Genomic DNA, 18,326 nt, shown 5'->3' with positions numbered 1-18,326 from the left:
CTTTGGAGACTGCTGCGGTCCCTCATGTCTGTGTGTGCTGTAGATGTGGGGCCTGAATAAGTCCTAGCCAAGTATAAAACAGTCCCTCCAGTTTTTCGCGATTCAGCGATCGCATGGATTCATGCAAATTCAATGATATTCCGCATAATTTCACGATGCCACGTAATTCCTGTAAAGCCGCATTTTTCCCGCAAATTTTCCCCTTTGTCCCCTTCAACATTCTGTGGAGTTTATAGGCAGCTGGCATCCAGCATGTTGCATTGCTGCCACCTACTGTTCAAACTTCTGATTGTGGTTTTCAGTTACCAAAAAAACCCAGAAAGGGGCACAAAATCTTTGCAAAAAATTAGAAAATGCCGCCACAAAATCAGACATTTTGACCACAAAAATCACAAAATCCCAGTGCAAAATCCTGGAGGGACTGATAAAAGGCAGCAGGAAGTATGTTCATGCTGTTGCCGTGCTGCAGCCGATGCTAATCCCTACCACATTCTCTATTTGCTCCAAATGTTATTGTAATCGAAAGCATTTAAATTTGTAGGGCTGTCCTAAACGATTAGTTGTCTCCCGATTAATCTATCAACTATTTTTTTCGAATAGTCGATTAGTCAAACGATTATTTTTTCAAGCACTCTAGCACTTTAATATTCAAGGAAATTGGGAAAAAAGAAAGAAACCGTTAAAATTAGGTCCCTGAGCTCACAATGAGCTTTACATCATGATAGTAGCTTATTTACTCTGAGATACAACGTCCAATTCATACGTGCTGGGCAATTTTAGGTTTCAATAAAGTAATAAAGCATTAGTAAATTAAGTGAATTAAATAAAACGATAAGTCTACTATGAAAATTCTTGTCGACTAATTTTTATAGTCAATTAGTCACGATTAGTCGATTAATCGTCCTAGCCCTATAAATTTGTACATCTCACTTGTCTTCAGCAGCAACCCCTCACTTAGGCATAGAAATGATTTGATTAGTGAACCACCTATTGTAACTGCACGGCTGAACTTAATGGAGAAGGATGTTTAGGGTTTAATCATATTTGGATAATTCATCGACATAATAGCCTACTACTTATGTTGAAAGAGCAGAAACTTGCATACATGTAGCATTGAAATGTAGTGAAGCATGGGCATATGGTCAGAATACATGAACGAATGAGCGAATGAGATCTGGATGCTTGTATAGTTTTTTTCACTGGACCATTGCCAACTTAACTAAAGGTTCTGTAGAAATCTGTTCATAAATTCTTTTTGCATTAAGTGGATCACTAACAAACAAACAAGCAAGCACAGCCCCTTAGTGCAAATAATGAATTACTTCAAGAATGAATGAATTAATGAATATATTAACTACTCAGACTAAAGTAGGAGCTGAACCCGCACTGTCTGCAACCCTAAAGTCATGGTTTAATTAATTATAGCAAACTTCTGCTTGTGTAGTCTTTTGATGTGTTTCGCTGACAGACAGTTTGTCAGTGTCTCAGTGTCTGAGTCTTGGGCGTCTGTGTGTGAAGCTTCTTGCTGCCTAACAGTAAAGGAACGCGCTTGGGGTCTCCTGCGTCCCTTTGAGGTGCCTTTGGTCCCAGCATGGGGGTCACCCTGACACAGATCATTCCCCCACATGGACATCAAAGGCTCTGTCTGGTGTCATAATATCCCTCGGGTCTTAATGGGGTTCCTTTTAACAATAGCTTCTTCCTCCATCCTTAATTCATTCATTCTGTTTTTTGGTGTTTTTCTGTCATTTATTAATTTGCTCATCCATCCATCCCTCCATTCCCTTGTGCTGTGCCTGTAGCATGTGTGTCATCAGTGTCCCTGTAGCATGTGTGTCATCAGTGTCCCTGTGTGCTGGAGGATAAGAGGCAGCAGCAGAGCCCTTAGAGCAGTGCAGCATTTAAGCAACCTTCAGACTCGAGCCACAAGAGACCACTTGCATTAAAGAAGTCTCTCTGTTGAAGGATAATCTTTTTAACATCGCAGCCACTTACACCCGTGCACACGCATACACATTCAAGGGCACCGAGCCACTGAACACTTTAAATGGAGGTCCGCCCTCATAGAATTTTAATTTGGTAATCACTGGAGCAATTTTATGGCTTTAAAACTTCACTTTTGTAGTTGTAGATTACCCCCAATTGACAGGCAGGCCAACATCAAACAGTTTTAACTGCTTTAAAAAAGTAGTGAGATCAAAGTTTTCATTTATCATTATGCATGCCAAAGGAGGCTAAATGCTGCATAAGTTAGATGTGAAGAGCGGGTGTAGAGCAGCTTAGCAGGGATGGAACAGTGCATGAGAACTTACAGTTTAGATAAAAAGCACAAACACAGATACACAGTGTGTGTGTGTGTGTGTGTGTGTGTGTGTGTGTGTGTGTGTGTGTGTGTGTGTGTGTGTGTGTGTGTGTGTGTGTGTGTGTGTGTGTGTGTACACAGTACACACCAGGGGTGATGCGCTGTATGTCAGTACCTATGATCTACTGATATACAGTATGCGTAGCCTGTGGTGATGTACGTACTGTACTGTATGTGAACTTCAGAGCACAGGGCTGTGGGCAGAGGTCAAGCAAGCAGCAAGCAGCAACCTCCCAATTATCAGCAGATCCATGTGCTGTATAGTAGGCTACAGTATGTGTATTTGGGAGCTCAGGCAACCAGCAACAGAGTTGAAGGTCAGAGCTGAAAGTCACTGGCTATCTAAACCACAGCATGAGATGAAATTAAATTGTCAAGTCCACCTAGTATGTTGACTCCAGTGCACTGCTAGTGGACAGCTATCCTTCCTCTACAATGCGACTCATTCAGTCCCAGTTCTGTGTGTTTTATGAGATTTGGCTGGATAGAGGATTAAAGTATACCGATATGAATTGATTTGAATTCAACATTTTATTTCCTTTTTAATTATTATTTTCATTTTTTGGATTTAAATCAAAATTTTGGGGGGAAAACATTGCTGTTTGGGGGGAAAATGCTGCTTATTAATGAATCGGAAGTCAATCAAATAGGTCAATCAATGAACAATTAATGAACGAATTGATAATTGCGTTCCAAGTGTGCTTGTGTGTGCACGTTTTTGGGTCAGTGTGAGTGCTGGAATTTCTCTGTGTGGTGTTCTGTGTGCCTGTGTGTGTGTGTGTGTGTGTGCGCGCGCGCGCGCGTGTGTGTGTGTGTGTGTGTGTGTGTGTGTGTGTGTGTGTGTGTGTGTGTGTGTGTGTGTGTGTGTGTGTGTGTGTGTGTGTGTGTGTGTGTGTGTGTGTGTCTGATGCCTCTTAGCCTAACGTCATGTTCTCAGTTCCATCCAGGGTCACAGCTGTGTGATGCCACATAGAGGTGCAAATGGCTTTGACCCACCAGCCACAGCAGTGTGTGTGCGTGCGTGCGTGTGTTTCTGTATGTATATATGTGTGTATTGAGGGCAGGGGGTGTAAGTACTGCAAATGGAGGCTCCCGGGTGACATTTACTTTTGCTACTGAAAGAATGGAGTGTCCCTGCCTGGCTTGGTCTTTTTCACTTCTAGTTCTCTCTCTCTCTCTCTCTCTTTCTCTCTCTCTCTCTCTCGCTCTCTCTCTCTCTTGCTCTCTCTCTCTCTCTCTCTCTCTGTTTGTGTTTGAGTGTATTTCATAGGGATGCTGAAGGCTGCAATTCTGAAAACAGATGCTATGCAGTTTTGCCGCTTTAAATTAGGACCAATTAGTTTTCTGCTTTTAAAAGTCTTTCACAAAAAACATCCCCAAGGTGAAGAGATAGGTATTGTGAGTGCCTTCCACAGCCTGTAGTACCTCTCTATTTAGTAGACTTACTCCACAGCCAATCATCATCACGCTCTCTTAGGTCCAACAAGCAAAACTTTCTCTCTGTCTCTCGCCTTTGTAGCTGTGGCCCCTGGACTCAAGAATGATCTGCCCTCTGACTTCAGGTTTTCACCCTCAGTGGAACGCTTCGAATGCCTTTTAAAGCCCCATTTTTCAGACAAGCCTATGGTTAATCTTATCCCCTAGGGATATATTTGTCCCCTCAGCCCTTGTGTTCATGATGTGGTTATTATTCCTTCTCTTTTTAAGTATATGTCCTCTAATTACTTTTCCTTTATTTTTTACTATATGTTTTTTACTCTGCCTTTTTTAATTTACACTTTTTTTATTTTGATTGCTATGGACTGTCTACAAATGTATGTACAGTATGTGTATTTGCATATACTTTGAACTTAAGTATGCTGTACAGCACTCTGTGATGGTTTTGCCTACAAAAGGCGCTGCGCAATACAAATAAATCTGACTTAGCCTACATACCTACTGTAGGGTTGTTATCTTGTCTCTACACTGCCCCTCACACTCATAGGTCTATTTCACAAGTACTTCTCAAATTAGTGAAACCCAACACTACAGAGAGGAGCAGAGAGTCTTTCTGTACCAGAGCTGTCTATGGGAAGCAATTCCACATACAACCTGATGGGGTGATTGATACTGTATATTGCCTCTATATTTGTGTTTGTCCACTTTTGTGTGGACAGATGGTGTTGTCCTTTGTAAGGGACATGCAACACTCTCAGGGCTTTCAGGCCGACCAGAACGGAGCCGGTGCCGGTGCCGCCGGTGCCCGCACCAGTTACGTACATTTGGCACTTGCGGGAACAGGCACCGGCATGGTTCTCAGTCGGCCTGAATGTGCTCTCTGTGGCAGAGCAAGGACAGAACTATGCCAGTGCTGGGCCAGACGTAGGCTAAATTCACCTGATGTTATGATCCTCAGTGAAGCCCCCAACAAACTGCAGGACCTTAGTACATTACAAGACAGAACTGGGTCAGTGCTGGCCTAGCCCTGGGCTAAGGTCATCTGTGAGGTTTGTGTGGCCCAGTTTAAAGTCAGCAAGTGCAGTTACTGAGTCACTTTGAAGTTCTTTGCCTTTAGGAAAGTGTGTGTGTGTGTGTGTGTGTGTGTGCCCGCGTGCGTGCGTGTGCGTGCGTCTGTATAGAGTAGCGCAGAGTACTTTTATTAATCCCGAGGGAAAATAGCACACACTCAGGACCGACTCAAGCCTTTATGGGGCCCTAAGCAAAATTTCATCTGGGCCCCCCCATACTGGATATATAGTGGCTCCTGTTTCATTCATCGTAGTTAGTGGCACATGAGAAAAAATATGACTAGGGAAACTAGAGGACAATTAATTTCTTCCTGGAACTTTGCTGTGCACGGGGGGCCCTGGTGGCTTGGGGGCCCTAAGCCACCGCATAGTTCGCTTACAGTATGCCTGGGGCCGGCCCTGTGTGTGTGTGTGTGTGTGTGTGTGTGTGTGTGTGTGTGTGTGTGTGTGTGTAAATGTTCAAAGCTGTTATTTCACATTTATTCAAAGATTGATGGCCTTTGGGATAGGACAGTATAATGGGGCACCTAAGTCACGCCCTTCTACTTCCGATCCGTGGGGCTGGAGCTCTCAAAATTTTGAATGATAGTTAATGGAGCGAGGCAAGCTAAATCCTCATCCCGTTTGGCATGTGCTCCGGATTTCACATATGATGACAGTGAATTTGAAAGGTTTGGATTTGCGTTGGAAGACCACTAATTTTCGACACGCAAGAAACGTTATTTTAGCTTTTGTGCAAAACTGTGTTAGAGACTACACGTGCGCCTCGCATATCTGACGTGAACCGAGGCACAGCCAACCCTACCGCTGCACTGCGGTTTAAGTGGCTGCACGTCGGACATGCGACGTCTGTTGTGTATTCCAAATAATTACATGTTTTTGCACACACATAACTCAAAAATCGCTTGCCAAGTGAAGTCAACAAGCACACCATTGGTTGTTATTAATTCTGAGGCACAGCATATGTGTGATCGACGGGGAAATGCGAGGTGGATCGGAAAATAGCTTTGATCAGTCCATTACAGCCCAGTCAAAAGTTTTTGCGTTCCCAGCCCCACGAGCCGCCCGGAAGGGGTGGAGACTTAGGTGCCCCATACAGTGCATTCTAATAGGCCGTGTGTGTGTGTGTGTGTGTGTGTGTGTGTGTGTGTGTGTGTGCGTGCGTGCGTTCGTGCGTGCGTGCGTGCGTGCGTGCGTGTGTGTGTGTGTGTTTGTGGTTTGTGAATCATTTTACGTGCTTCACTGCCTTTTTCTGACACACACACACACACACACACACACACACACACACACACACACACACACACACACACACACACACACACATTGGCAGGTCAGACAGGACTCACAGCCAAAGACCTCACGGCTCTGTTCCAGAAACACCACCACACCTCACAAGCACTAAAACATTAATTACACACCCACTTACTCACTCACTCGCTCGCTCGCTCACTCACTCGCTCTCTCACTCACTCACTCACTCGCTCTCTCTCTCTCTCTCTCTCTCTCTCTCTCTCTCTCTCTCTCTCTCTCTCTCTCTCTCTCTCTCTCTCTCTCGCTCATGCTCTCTCCCTGCCTGGCTAAAATGTGTGCACACGACAGATATGACCAGTTGCAGGCGGCACTATTTCTCTATGAAGGCTCAGAGAGTTGGGCACCCACACCTTACATGCATCAATCCTGTTGAGTTTGATACTAAGAAGCGTTTAAATTATTTCAACATTGTTTAATCCCATTGTAAGATTGCTCTAAATGAAATCATCCCATTGTTGAGCAAAGGGAGAAAGAGAGTGGGTGACACAGCCTGACTCATCAAAGGATCTTATTTAAATCTATGAACATTGTGTGTGTGTGTGTGTGTGTGTGTGTGTGTGTGTGTGTGTGTGTGTGTGTGTGTGTGTGTGTGTGTGTGTGTGTGTGTGTGTGTGTGTGTGTGTTTAGACTTTTTAATTTTATCATGAGAAATGAGCAAATTCCGTGCAATTCCGCGTTTATAACCAAATTCCGTTTATAATGTCTACATTCCATGATTCCGTCCGTGTTTTCCGTGTCGCGGAAATCATAGGGCCCTATATATAATGTTCCTGGGTTTATTACACCACCTGGATTATAAACAACTGCGGAATTAAGATCAAGTTGAAATTCAAAGTCATTCGGGTCGGTACCGGGTCGCCTTACAGTCAAGGGGTTTTAAATTCAAAGAAATTCAAGGTAATGACACCACCTAGTGTTCGTATTATGGCATTCCTTTGAATGCAAATTCATTCAATTCGGAATTTCGTGCAAGCCTGGTGTGCGTCTAATTGACCCTGTACTAATGTACTGTATTTAAAAAACACTAACCCTTCTTATCGTTCCGTATATTTCCTGTGCACTTTCACATCTACAAGTGATGTGTGCTTTGATTAAGCTTATGTCGTCGATTGTAAGTTGCTTTGAATAAAAGTGTCTGACAAATGTAATGTAATGGAGTGTGTGTGTGTGTGTGTGTGCGTGCGTGCGTGCGTGCGTGTGCAGTCGCGCACACTATTAGGGATGATAGCATGGTTTTATGCAAACTATTAGGGACGATAGCATTTTTTGTATCACTCTGTTTCTTACAATGGAGTCAAACTTAATGAGAATCAGACTGAAATCAGACGACATAGAAAGCTATTCATAACCACCATAGTAATTGAAAACCACTCCCAACTTCTAATTGAAATTAGAAGTCTTTGAAAGCTTGACATACGCAGTCTTGTGAAATGTTAACCACCTTGCGTTGGCGGTGCATTGAAGTGTTTTCCCCCTACTTGGCTTTGTAGTGCTGTTGACTTGTTTCGGAGCCTCCTAATTGGAGCAAATGAATGGTGAAGTCAGTCAAGTGCAGGTGATGGTGGGCTCAGTACCTCTGAATATTCCCTGCTGCTTTGGGAGTCAGCAGGGGGTCATGGAGAACAAGGAGTGCGTTACAATATGCCGCCTTGCCTCCTCCACTTGAGCTTGTTTCCTCGCCCTGCCTCCTGGCCCCTCCTCCATGGAGAAAACGATAAAGTTTCCCAGCTGTCAGCCTAGCCACAACAACTTTTGAGGGACTGTTTTTCATTCACCATCCCAATTGCAAATGAGAAAAAGAGTTTACAATTGAGCTTTTGCAAGATATTGAAATATTATGCTGTTGTCAGTGATGTCTTCATGACATATTACTTCCTGTTACGAGGACACAAGCACAAGTGGAGGAGGCAAGGCTGCATATTGTAACGCACTCAAGGTGTATTACTGGAGCTCTTTTCCAATATGGAGGAGGCAGAGGTGAAAATATGTTTCATGATGGAATGATTTGGTATTGATGGTGGACAGCTGTACAGGTCTGCATGTCTTTGAGACTGCGTGTGTGTGTGCGTGTGCGTGTGTCTGCGTGTGCGTGTGTGTGTGTGTGTGTCTGTGAGAGAGAGAGTGTGTTTGTGTGTGTGTTGTAAATGCTGTAAGATAAGGTCGTTTAATCTCCACACTCAAGTGTCCCACTTTGTCCAGCTGCTCTCTATAAGCCCTCATCAGATCTCCTCAGCTGGAGCAGCCAGACTAAGAATTTAAGAGGCCTGCCAGTCTGCACACACACACACACGCACACACACACTTTAGTACTTTTATGTAGAGCAGCATTACAGATCCAAATAGTGGTGGAAGCAAATTTCATAGCAGTCGGTAAGGACTGATCAGAATCACACACACACACACACACACACACACACACACACACACACACACACACACACACACACACACACACACACACACACACACACACACACACACACACACACACACACACACACACACACACCATAGCACATGCGTCTTCTTTAGTTTTAATCACCGTTATGACCCTGTCAACATCTAACATCTGACCATGGAAAATGCACTCCGAGGTTGATGGATGGAAAAGCTGACATATGCTTGTGTGTGTGTGTGTAGGCCTACACTGCTGTAAAGTATGTTCAGCTCAAACTCAGAGACCATTTGAAATGCTTTTTTCCTCCCTGTACAGGACAGAATGTGATGTATTTCTACTTCAATGTATTTCTACCTCAATGTATTTCTACATCAAAAGTTGACAAGTGTGGAATATGGAACTGGCAGACATCAGGTACTCTGTACTGTACACAGTCACCATGGTGACACAGATAGACAGATTGACAGATGTCACATAGTAATGTACACAGTAAACAGACCTCAGGTAGACACACTTCAGGTAGGGAGTTATATCCTGATTTGACCCTTTTAATTACGAAGACGTCAAGACTTATCTTATTTTTGTGAGTCAGTTAGTCAAACACAGCGCAGAGTTTTCAGCCTTCAATTTTTGTTGGAGAAGAGGATTTTGGAAACATCCAAAATCTAACAGACCTCATGTAGATGTAAGGTAGGCACACATCAGCTGAAATATGTAAAACAAAGTGGCAGCCAAAATACATTGAAATATGGAAAGTAAATAAATAAATAAATAAATAAATGGCCAGGCATCTGGGTTATGAAGAAAAAAGTCCCAAAGAAAGGACAGACCTCCAATCATTTCATCAATCAATCAAAGGGTGCCTTCACTTTTACATCAAAGGGTGTCACAACTTGATGTGTCATTTCTTCCACTGAATACTACTGTCTGTATCCATTTATGATGTGAGTAGTAGTATCAAGTCCAATGGGACAGACACAGGAGGCATGGAGACAGTCGTCATAGAAACCAACCAGACAGACATAAGAAAGACCTTGTGTTACGGAGACAGATGATCAAGTGAAAATGTGTGGATTGTCTTTTGGCTCAGTTTCCCCATAATGTCCCACAGGGTAAAGGTTCCCTCAAAGAACATTTGAAATGGTGTCAGAGAGAAACCAGAGGGGAGAGACATGGCTTACTGAAAGACGTCTGTTTGTGTGAACATGAACAAAGCAGGAATTGTGTGCGTGTGCGTGTGCGTGTGCGTGTGCGTGTGCGTGTGCGTGCTTGCATGTGCATTTACAAATATGTAGCAACATGTAACACACTCCTGCTGGGAAGGGAGATTGTGTGTATGTGTGTGTGTGTGTGTGTGTGTGTGTGTGTGTGTGTGTGTGTGTGTGTGTGTGTGTGTGTGTGTGTGTGTGTGTGTGTGTGTGTGTGTGTGTGTGTGTGTGTAAGCAAAGGAAAGGAAAAGAAATAAGATGTGCCTTTAAGCTCTCCACACACACGCACGCACGCACACACACACACACACACACACACACACACACACACACACACACACACACACACACACACACACACACACACACACACACACACACACACACACACACACACACACACACGTGCACACTCGTGCACAGCTGGGGATATTCCATTCGGGCTGTAATTTCAACCCATATTGAGTTTGAGTGCCGGTAGCTCTGTAATTGCATCGTGTGTATTTTATGAATGAGGCTGTGCAGACCTGGCATATTGGCCTCCCTATGTCTAACAGCCTTCAGGGGATGAGCTGCAGCTACCTGTATGTCCTCTTTACCATGCTACTCTCCATGGTTGTGTGTGTGTGTGTGTGTGTGTGTGTGTGTGTGTGTGTGTGTGTGTGTGTGTGTGTGTGTGTGTGTGTGTGTGTGTGTGTGTGTGTGTGTGTGTGTGTGTGTGTGTGTGTGTGTGTGTGTGTGTGTGTGTGTGTGTGTGTGTGTGTGTGTTAAATTTAATAGAACAGGGGTACTCAATTAAAAGTCGCAGAAGGCCAGTCTCCTTCCAAATTCCTCCCAATAAAGGGCCAAATGTTGCCAAATGTTGACTTTGTTTATGCAGCCCTGAATGAGAATATATAAGTGAAGCAGCAATAATATGGACTCAGCAAAGAGGAGGACACCTCAGGTTTTGTCAACAAGAAAATGGCACATTGTTGATTAAATGCAACAGCCAATAATTCAAGTTGCTCAAAACTTTGTTTGTTGTCTTACCTGAAAGAGGGGCTTAGCATTGAAAATTGACTATTTGGGGATAATTCTGAAAACTCACCATTTGAGTATGGGGGTAATAGAATGTGATGTAATGTATTGTGATATATTCTAATGCAATGTAATGTAGTGTAATGTCTTTGTCTCTCCTTCGATGGCAAGCTGCAGCAACCTACTTTGCACCATCCTGTTCTTTGTGTATAAGTGTGATGTAGTGTAATGTAGTATAATGTAATGTATTGTCATGTATATTTGTCTCTGCACAGAGGACATCATGCAGCTACCTGTTATGCACCATCCTGCTCTTCGTGGCTGTGCTCCTGGCTGTCACGGTTACCGGCAGCATCCTGCTGACGAACCACTACCAGGCTCCTCGTCATGGCAGCGAGCTCGACTCCCTGGCGCCCCACATCAGCACCAACCAGGAGACGAAGGCCAACGCCCTGGTCACCATCGACCGTGGAGACGGCTCGCGCATCAATGTCTTCATCGAGCCCAACTTCCCCGACTACAACGCCAACTTCCAGAGGCTGGAAGGGGTGCAGACCTCTCTACTGCACTCGTTCACTGACCACGACTCGGACCTGAAGTCCGTCAGGGGCCAGGAGCGTGTGCTATTGGTCATGTTGGCCGAGGAGGTGGCCAAGCTGTCTGCCCACGCCACCCAGCTGAAGATGGAGTATGAGGGCCTGAGAAGGGGGCAGAGCAACATCGGGCAGGAGCTCGGCACGCTGCAGACAGACCAGCAGAGACTCATTGTGGTAAGTGGACACACACACACACACACAGTACAGCATAGAAGGAGAAGAGGAGGAGTGCGCCCTAATGATCGTAAGACATCAATCTGTCATGTGCTGGTATTAATTTAATGGAGAAACCGGTTTTTGACATTGGAGTGACTCAGCAATGTTCAGCATTAGGCTGTCAGTTGGCAGAATCAGAACAGGTGTTGCCAATTCTCAACTGTCATATTTTGAATAGGATTCTAGAACTCTGATATAGCTCTAGATCACTTGCTGGGGAACCACAGTAATTACAGCCAGTTGCTTGGCCTAGTGCCTATGGTGTTGGTTTGAAGACTCTTCTGTTGCAGACGGTTACAAGTTTGAATCCAATTTTGACCCAGATTACATTTCAGATTTTATTACAGTGTTCCTCAGCTAATTAAGAATAGCATGTATGCTATTTTTTTTTTTACTAAAACTGCTAACCTCTGGCCCAAACGGCAAGCCCACTTTTAGCATTTTCTATGGGAATGCAGTCTAGTTTGTGGATGGTCTTGCAGAGTGGATGTGACAGGTTTATTCAATTGATAATGAAAGGCAATAAAAATACCAAGGTGCGTCTGAGGAGGACAGTCATATCCCTTCAGCTGTGGACATCTTTATGCCCAAAGAGACACCCCCTGCAGCTGATCTACTTTGTGTTGTCATTACCTATCAAGACTGTGTGTGTGTGTGTGTGTGTGTGTGTGTGTGTGTGTGTGTGTGTGTGTGTGTGTGTGTGTGTGTGTGTGTGTGTGTGTGTCCTCTGCTGCTTTTTTTCTCTTTTTACATCAGACTCAGACTTAAATACGTATAGGGCAAAATATTAGACAAGGAATCAGCACCACCACCAGCCACGCCAAAATTGAGCCTAGAGTGACTCTCTCTCTCTCTCTCTCTCTCTCTCTCTCTCTCTCTCTCTCTCTCTCTCTCTCTCTCTCTCTCTCTCTCTCTCTCTCTCTCTGACACACACACACACACACACTCGCAGGACAAAATGTATTTATACCACACAGTTATCGCAACAGGGTTGACCCAGAATGCGTTATACATAATGCATCAAAAGATAAACTGTAGTCCTAATAGAGTTTGACAGGCCAGTCATTGTGCGGGTAACCTTTTCAAGTCAATGTGTTGTTTTTAAAGAGATACTGTGCGTATTACTTTAGATTTCATCTAAACCTTCGGGGGGGTAAATGATGACCATTGAACATGGCATCGTCAGCTGAAAAGGAAACGTGGAGGGGAGAAGGGCAAAGAGTAAACTGCAGACTTCATTTGTGTTTAGATTTTGACACTTCGTCTCTTGGCTTGACAATGCGTTGAGGCTTAAGCTGTTGACTGTAGACCTGGCTGCCTCTGTTTTAAAGGGACAGTTTGGTCAATCTCAACATGCAGTTGTAATGCTCACACTACCCTGGACTTGTCAGTGCCTGAGATTTTTTTTTCTTCTTCTTCAGCCGTTTCCGAGATCCTGGTCATTGTAATGGGGGCAGCTCTTTGTTTACATTTCAAAAAAACATTTTTATTTATTCCCAAAAACATCCAAAAGGTTATAAAACATCAGCAGACAACTAGCAAACAGCAGTACCTTTTGGGAAAATATTTGGAGTTGGCCTATGTTTCATTTTTTTAAAATGTAAACAAACGCTGCCCCCATTAGAATTGCTCATATCTCGGAAAGGGCTGAGCCGAAAAATGTGGCATCACCAGGTACTGACAAGTCAAGGGTAGCGTGAGCAATACAACTGCATGTTGAAATTGACCAAACTGTCCCTATAAATGTCCATTCATTCTCTGTACACTGCTACAGTAGCCTACTTCCCACACTTAATGCACTGTGTACACAGGGTGAGTGGTGAACGTAGGACATTTTTGGGTTGTTCCCTTATTTTTACAGCTCATCAGGACTGAATATTAAATGCTCACTATGGTGTGCACTACTGTACATAAGGAACACAACAAGGCCACTCAATGAAGTTAACATTTGCCTCTTTTCCACTGCAGGTTTTCTGGTAGGCCTACAGCTCGACAAAGTGCAACTCAGCCGCTACTTTTTGCTTTTCGAATGGGCACGACACAGCTCAATCGTAAAGCAAAAAGTGGCGACCGCGTCGCACTGTGTCGAGCTGTAGGTCTACCAGAAATCCAGCAGTGGAAATTAGGCATTTTTAGTGATTGAACGAGTAAACAATTCGAACACAGCCCAGGAATTGTGGTGCAGAGCTGTCGTGAACACATTGCCTCCCCAAGGACAGAGAATGCCCATTTTCTTGCTGTGATTGACAGCCTTGACAGTCTCATCGCTGATGGTGACATTACCAGGGATTAAAGTAAAAAAAAATCCTGAGCCTGAACTTTTTGGTGCATCCACGCGACCCTATTCGATACACGGTGAAACGAGAATTTCATTGCTTTTTAAGCTTAGTATTTACACTTATGTTTGTCGTATTTATCTTATTCTGATGTGGGTGCCATGTCAGGGTCAAAATTACTTTTGCAACTCGAATAGGGCCTACCAAGGAGACCAAAAGGGTGTAGCGATAATCATTATTGCATAATTACATACTTATTATGCATAATATTGTAGTTACATAGGCCATTTCATCACAAAAGCATGAGAAAAGTATGTGTAGCAGAATATGACCAACAAAGATTGAAATACCATGACATGTTAGATACATAACAGAGATAAAAGCATAATCTTTGGTTACTTAGGCCTAAGTGTTTAATCCTGCCTTTAAAAAAAAGAAAATGCAAATGCCTGGACATGGCTGAATAATAATGCAAAATACCTTTAGTTTTAACGAATTACAAATGCAAATCAACTTAATTAATTAATGTCATTTTGGTGGCTAATATGGACTAGATATGGTCTGTGTCAGTAGATAGATGGGTTCTAGGTTTCTCAGCTGTACAGTCAGTCTGAATAGAGCCTTGGATAGAGCTAGCTCTAGGTCAGAATTTGTAGTGCCTGCCCTGTAAATATTTTGGCTACTCTCCTATAGAGTTCTTCAGCGTTGACGTCAACTTGTATGCGGCGTTTGGACTTCCGGTTCTATGGCGATTTTTTTACATTGCAACACGCCATAGAGATTCAGGTTTGGCAAAAATATAAGTTGCACGCCAACAACGAACATTAGCGTGTCCCCGCATCCCTTTCTCATTAGTGGAACGGATCGTATCATCATGTTGGTGTATTCACATGTTAAATCATGACGATTATAATTCAATATTGCTAACCCCTTTCTGATCATTAAAACTTCTGAACTACATGCTTTCCTTTGGTTGCCATGGGTACAACCCTCCGCACGTACATGACGTTAGATACAGGCGCCGCTTCTGTAGTCGCCAAAAGTTTCCGGGTTTAGCATATGGACGCAACATCGTATTTATGTCGAAGTTTGACACAAAATGATCAACCATGTCATACCTACAGCCTATTTTTAACACCCTCGACAGTTTGCGGGGGTTCGCTAAGCGCGTGCTTGCACTCGGAGCTTATTTGAAACTGGCCCCTATTCATTCCCAATGGAGGCCGGAAGCCGATACGAACCAGGAAGTCCTTAAATGCTAACATGAAAGACTACAATCTACTACATGCTTCCGCGTTACTGAAGAACTCTATTGGGCTATTCTCAGAAAAAAGACTGCCTTGCTTCATCATCAAGCTCAAGTTGTTCTGTCCATCACCATATAGCAGTATTATTTTTAGCCTCCAATCAATGACTAGAATTCCACTGAAAACTAAAGCCCATTAACAGATTGTTAAAAGCCATCAACAAGCCATTATGTGACATATTATTTAACGATCTCACAATCATCATGAAAACGGCAACTTGAGATGTGAATATAGACTAAAAACGTGAATTATACACCCAACAACCAAACCTGATACTACATCTAGTGGGATGAAACTTGCTGCTGTCTGCATGCAGACTGCCATCTTGCTAGGCGCTATTTGAGTCACTTTTAAGTTGAACACAGCGCCAATGTCAATACTTTTGCATTGATTTTTCCATCGGAGATAATATCAGTTAATATGTAGGTGGTGTTTATTATAAGTAACCCGACTCCTCTTAGCTAAAACATTAGCATAAAAGTTCGGTAGTTAGCGCGCTAACAAAACTCAGCATGAGTGTGGCATCTGCAACATGCTGAAGTGAAACTAAGCTTTTTTTGTTAAATTCTAACTAATAACAAATTATTCTCTTACTGTTGGTGTTCTCACAAGTAGTTGTAGACTGAAGCACATCTTCCTACAACCTCTTCCAACAACCCCAGAAAGTAATCTGGTGATTGATTCATGAATCACGCTATCCAGCCATTATTTTGAATGGAACTACCGGTAGCATAATGCACAGGCAGTGGTTGACATTAGGAGATGAGACACAGATAAACGGTCCGCTCGACCGCTCCACACTCCGGGAGATGCTGTGACAGCTCTGTGTTAAGTTCTAAGTTGGGTTCAGAAATTATGAAAAGACACAGAGGGATCGAACGTCTGTGGAAAAACAGAACCGTGTGTGTTGTGGAGAGCTAATTATTAGCACTGAGCAGAGAAGCTCTATCAACACTGTATGCTTATCGACATTCTGTAGGCTATGTCAAAACACACAATGTCCAGTTCCATTTATGTTTTTGACGACAACGGCATCACCAATCCATAGCATGCAGTTTAGTAATCTTAACACATATTTCTGCTCATAGAGCAATAAACGGTGCAAGGTGCCTTGCCATGTAGAGCGAGTTGTTGACACTGCTCTGTGACCGCGGGATGAGAACGGCGAGTCGGCGACTGCTCGAAGACCGCCGGCTCTGTGGTGGTCCGACTCGAGCGAGATACTGAAGTAGCACGCTTTCCTAAGACCTGCCCCCTTCTTCTTCTGATTGGTTAACAATGTTAGTTTTAGTGAGCTCCTTTGCTACCATTGGCTGACAAACGCAGGAGGGATTGGAGGGTGTTGTCTTTTTATTTATTTATTTACCGTCAATTTATTTCCGAGTATTTAAAAAACAAATTAACCCACGGGCAATCGCTACAAGCCGGAAATCCGGTATATGCCGGAGAACTTTAATCCCTGCACTACAGGAGGGGACCAGAGGAGGTCAATGGCATCACCAGTTGACATGCAGAGTGGCTAGACCAGTATACTGCCCTACAAAACAAGAACGCAGTAACTCAGATTTTGGCAAACTGAGAAAAAAGGCTTCAAAGTTTCCTATATGGCTTGACAACTGTGTTGTCGGTTAAGTGGTGGTGAAACTTCCTTGTAATACTTTTTTAGGATAGAAATTAAATGCACACAAAAAAACAAGAAAAAACAACATTTATGTGTCTTTTTGCCACAAAAAACGGAGTTACTGCGCTCTTGGCTAGTATTAATGCCACAAAATGGAGATACTGCAGGAGTTACTGCGTTCTTGGCTAGTATTACTGTCTACTCCCAAACCATTCCCATTGGAAAGTGCAGCAGTAACTCATCGACTTACTGCGTTTTTGTTTTGCACGACGTAACCTTTAATCCAACACTGCAGTAACTTTTTTTGGTCATTTTTGCACTTTCAAAATGATTTTTCTCTAAAACGGGATGACGTTGGAACACCATTTTTTGACACAAGACAAATGAGGTAGTTTAAAGCCCATTTCCGATCTAAACTCAATTTCGACCATTTTCGAGTTACTGCGTTCTTGTTTTGCACGGCAGTATAGTCATGAAGCCAGGTGGCTGGCTGGATAGTCGCAGTGAGAAGGTCCACACTCTTTTTGTCACACATTGTCACTTTCAGCTTCTGTCTGGCTGACATTCTCAGCGTTGATGATGACATTACAGGATTTAAGGAGGTCAAGGGCAGCACCAGATGTCACACAGACCCCCAGTGTCTAGACCAAAATACACATGAAGTCAACTGGCAGGAAGGAATGATCTAGCTGGCTGGGCCGTCACGATATAATGGTCCACTACATTTATGGGATTGACAATCTTGCCTCTGAATGGGATGTGAAAGGAGATCAAGGACAGTGTACCTGTCGTACACCACTGGCTAAGTGTCTGGGCCAGAATAGGCAAAAAGTCAGCCAGCTGACCGGTCACTGTTTTTTTTTTAAACTTCAGCTACAGTGGCCAATATCTCTTTTACCACAGTCAGTGGTTATGTCCAACATACTGGTAGGAAGTTAGAATTTTTTAGTTGGATTTTTTTTGCCTTCAAATCTTCTTTTCAATGCAGTATTTTTAAAGCTTTCTTTTTTACTCTATTTTCCCATGCTACGCAACGCCAGTGACTTCAGTGCACATAGGTCAATCATTGTCTTTCCCCAGGTATGCCAGGCTCTACCTTTTCCCAGCTGAGTTTGTGTCTTTCTGTATGCATACCAGGCATAGCCACGTGTGTTTATGTACCCAGGTCAGTCGATACCTTTTTGCGGATCAGCCTGAAAGTCTTTCCCTGTCTCCTAAAGCCAGCCAAAATCTGCCTGCTGCAGTTTCCTCAGTAAGAAGGACTCAAGTCTAGTCAATTTATTGGTATGAAACATTTAACTGCGGTAGACTGCCAACCCAAAGTGCTCCTCAGACTCTCTGTGAAGCCCTGCAGTTGCCTGGGGCTCAGTTGAGAGTGGAGTGGAATGGAGTGGGTTAGGGCCACTGATCGAAGCTGGCGTGGGCACGTTTTTAGCGCTTGCCAACAATTTGGCCTTAGAGTGGTCCCTTTTTTGACACCGCACTTAACCCCCCTGTTCAT

General features: G+C 43.6%; 1 protein-coding gene across 1 annotated transcript in view; it reads left to right on the top strand.

The window, feature by feature from the left end:
* Positions 1-18,326, top strand: part of LOC134446377 (fibrinogen C domain-containing protein 1-A-like) — a 138,757-nt gene that overhangs the window by 8,344 nt on the left and 112,087 nt on the right. The window contains exon 2 of the mRNA XM_063195739.1: positions 11,085-11,579. Within this exon, the coding sequence (XP_063051809.1) occupies positions 11,085-11,579 (495 nt within the window). The remainder of the gene's footprint in view (positions 1-11,084; positions 11,580-18,326) is intronic.

This window comes from Engraulis encrasicolus, chromosome 3 (genome assembly GCF_034702125.1).
Source record: "Engraulis encrasicolus isolate BLACKSEA-1 chromosome 3, IST_EnEncr_1.0, whole genome shotgun sequence".
Lineage (NCBI taxonomy): Eukaryota > Metazoa > Chordata > Actinopteri > Clupeiformes > Engraulidae > Engraulis > Engraulis encrasicolus.
This window is presented reverse-complemented; position numbering and strand designations above follow the sequence as displayed.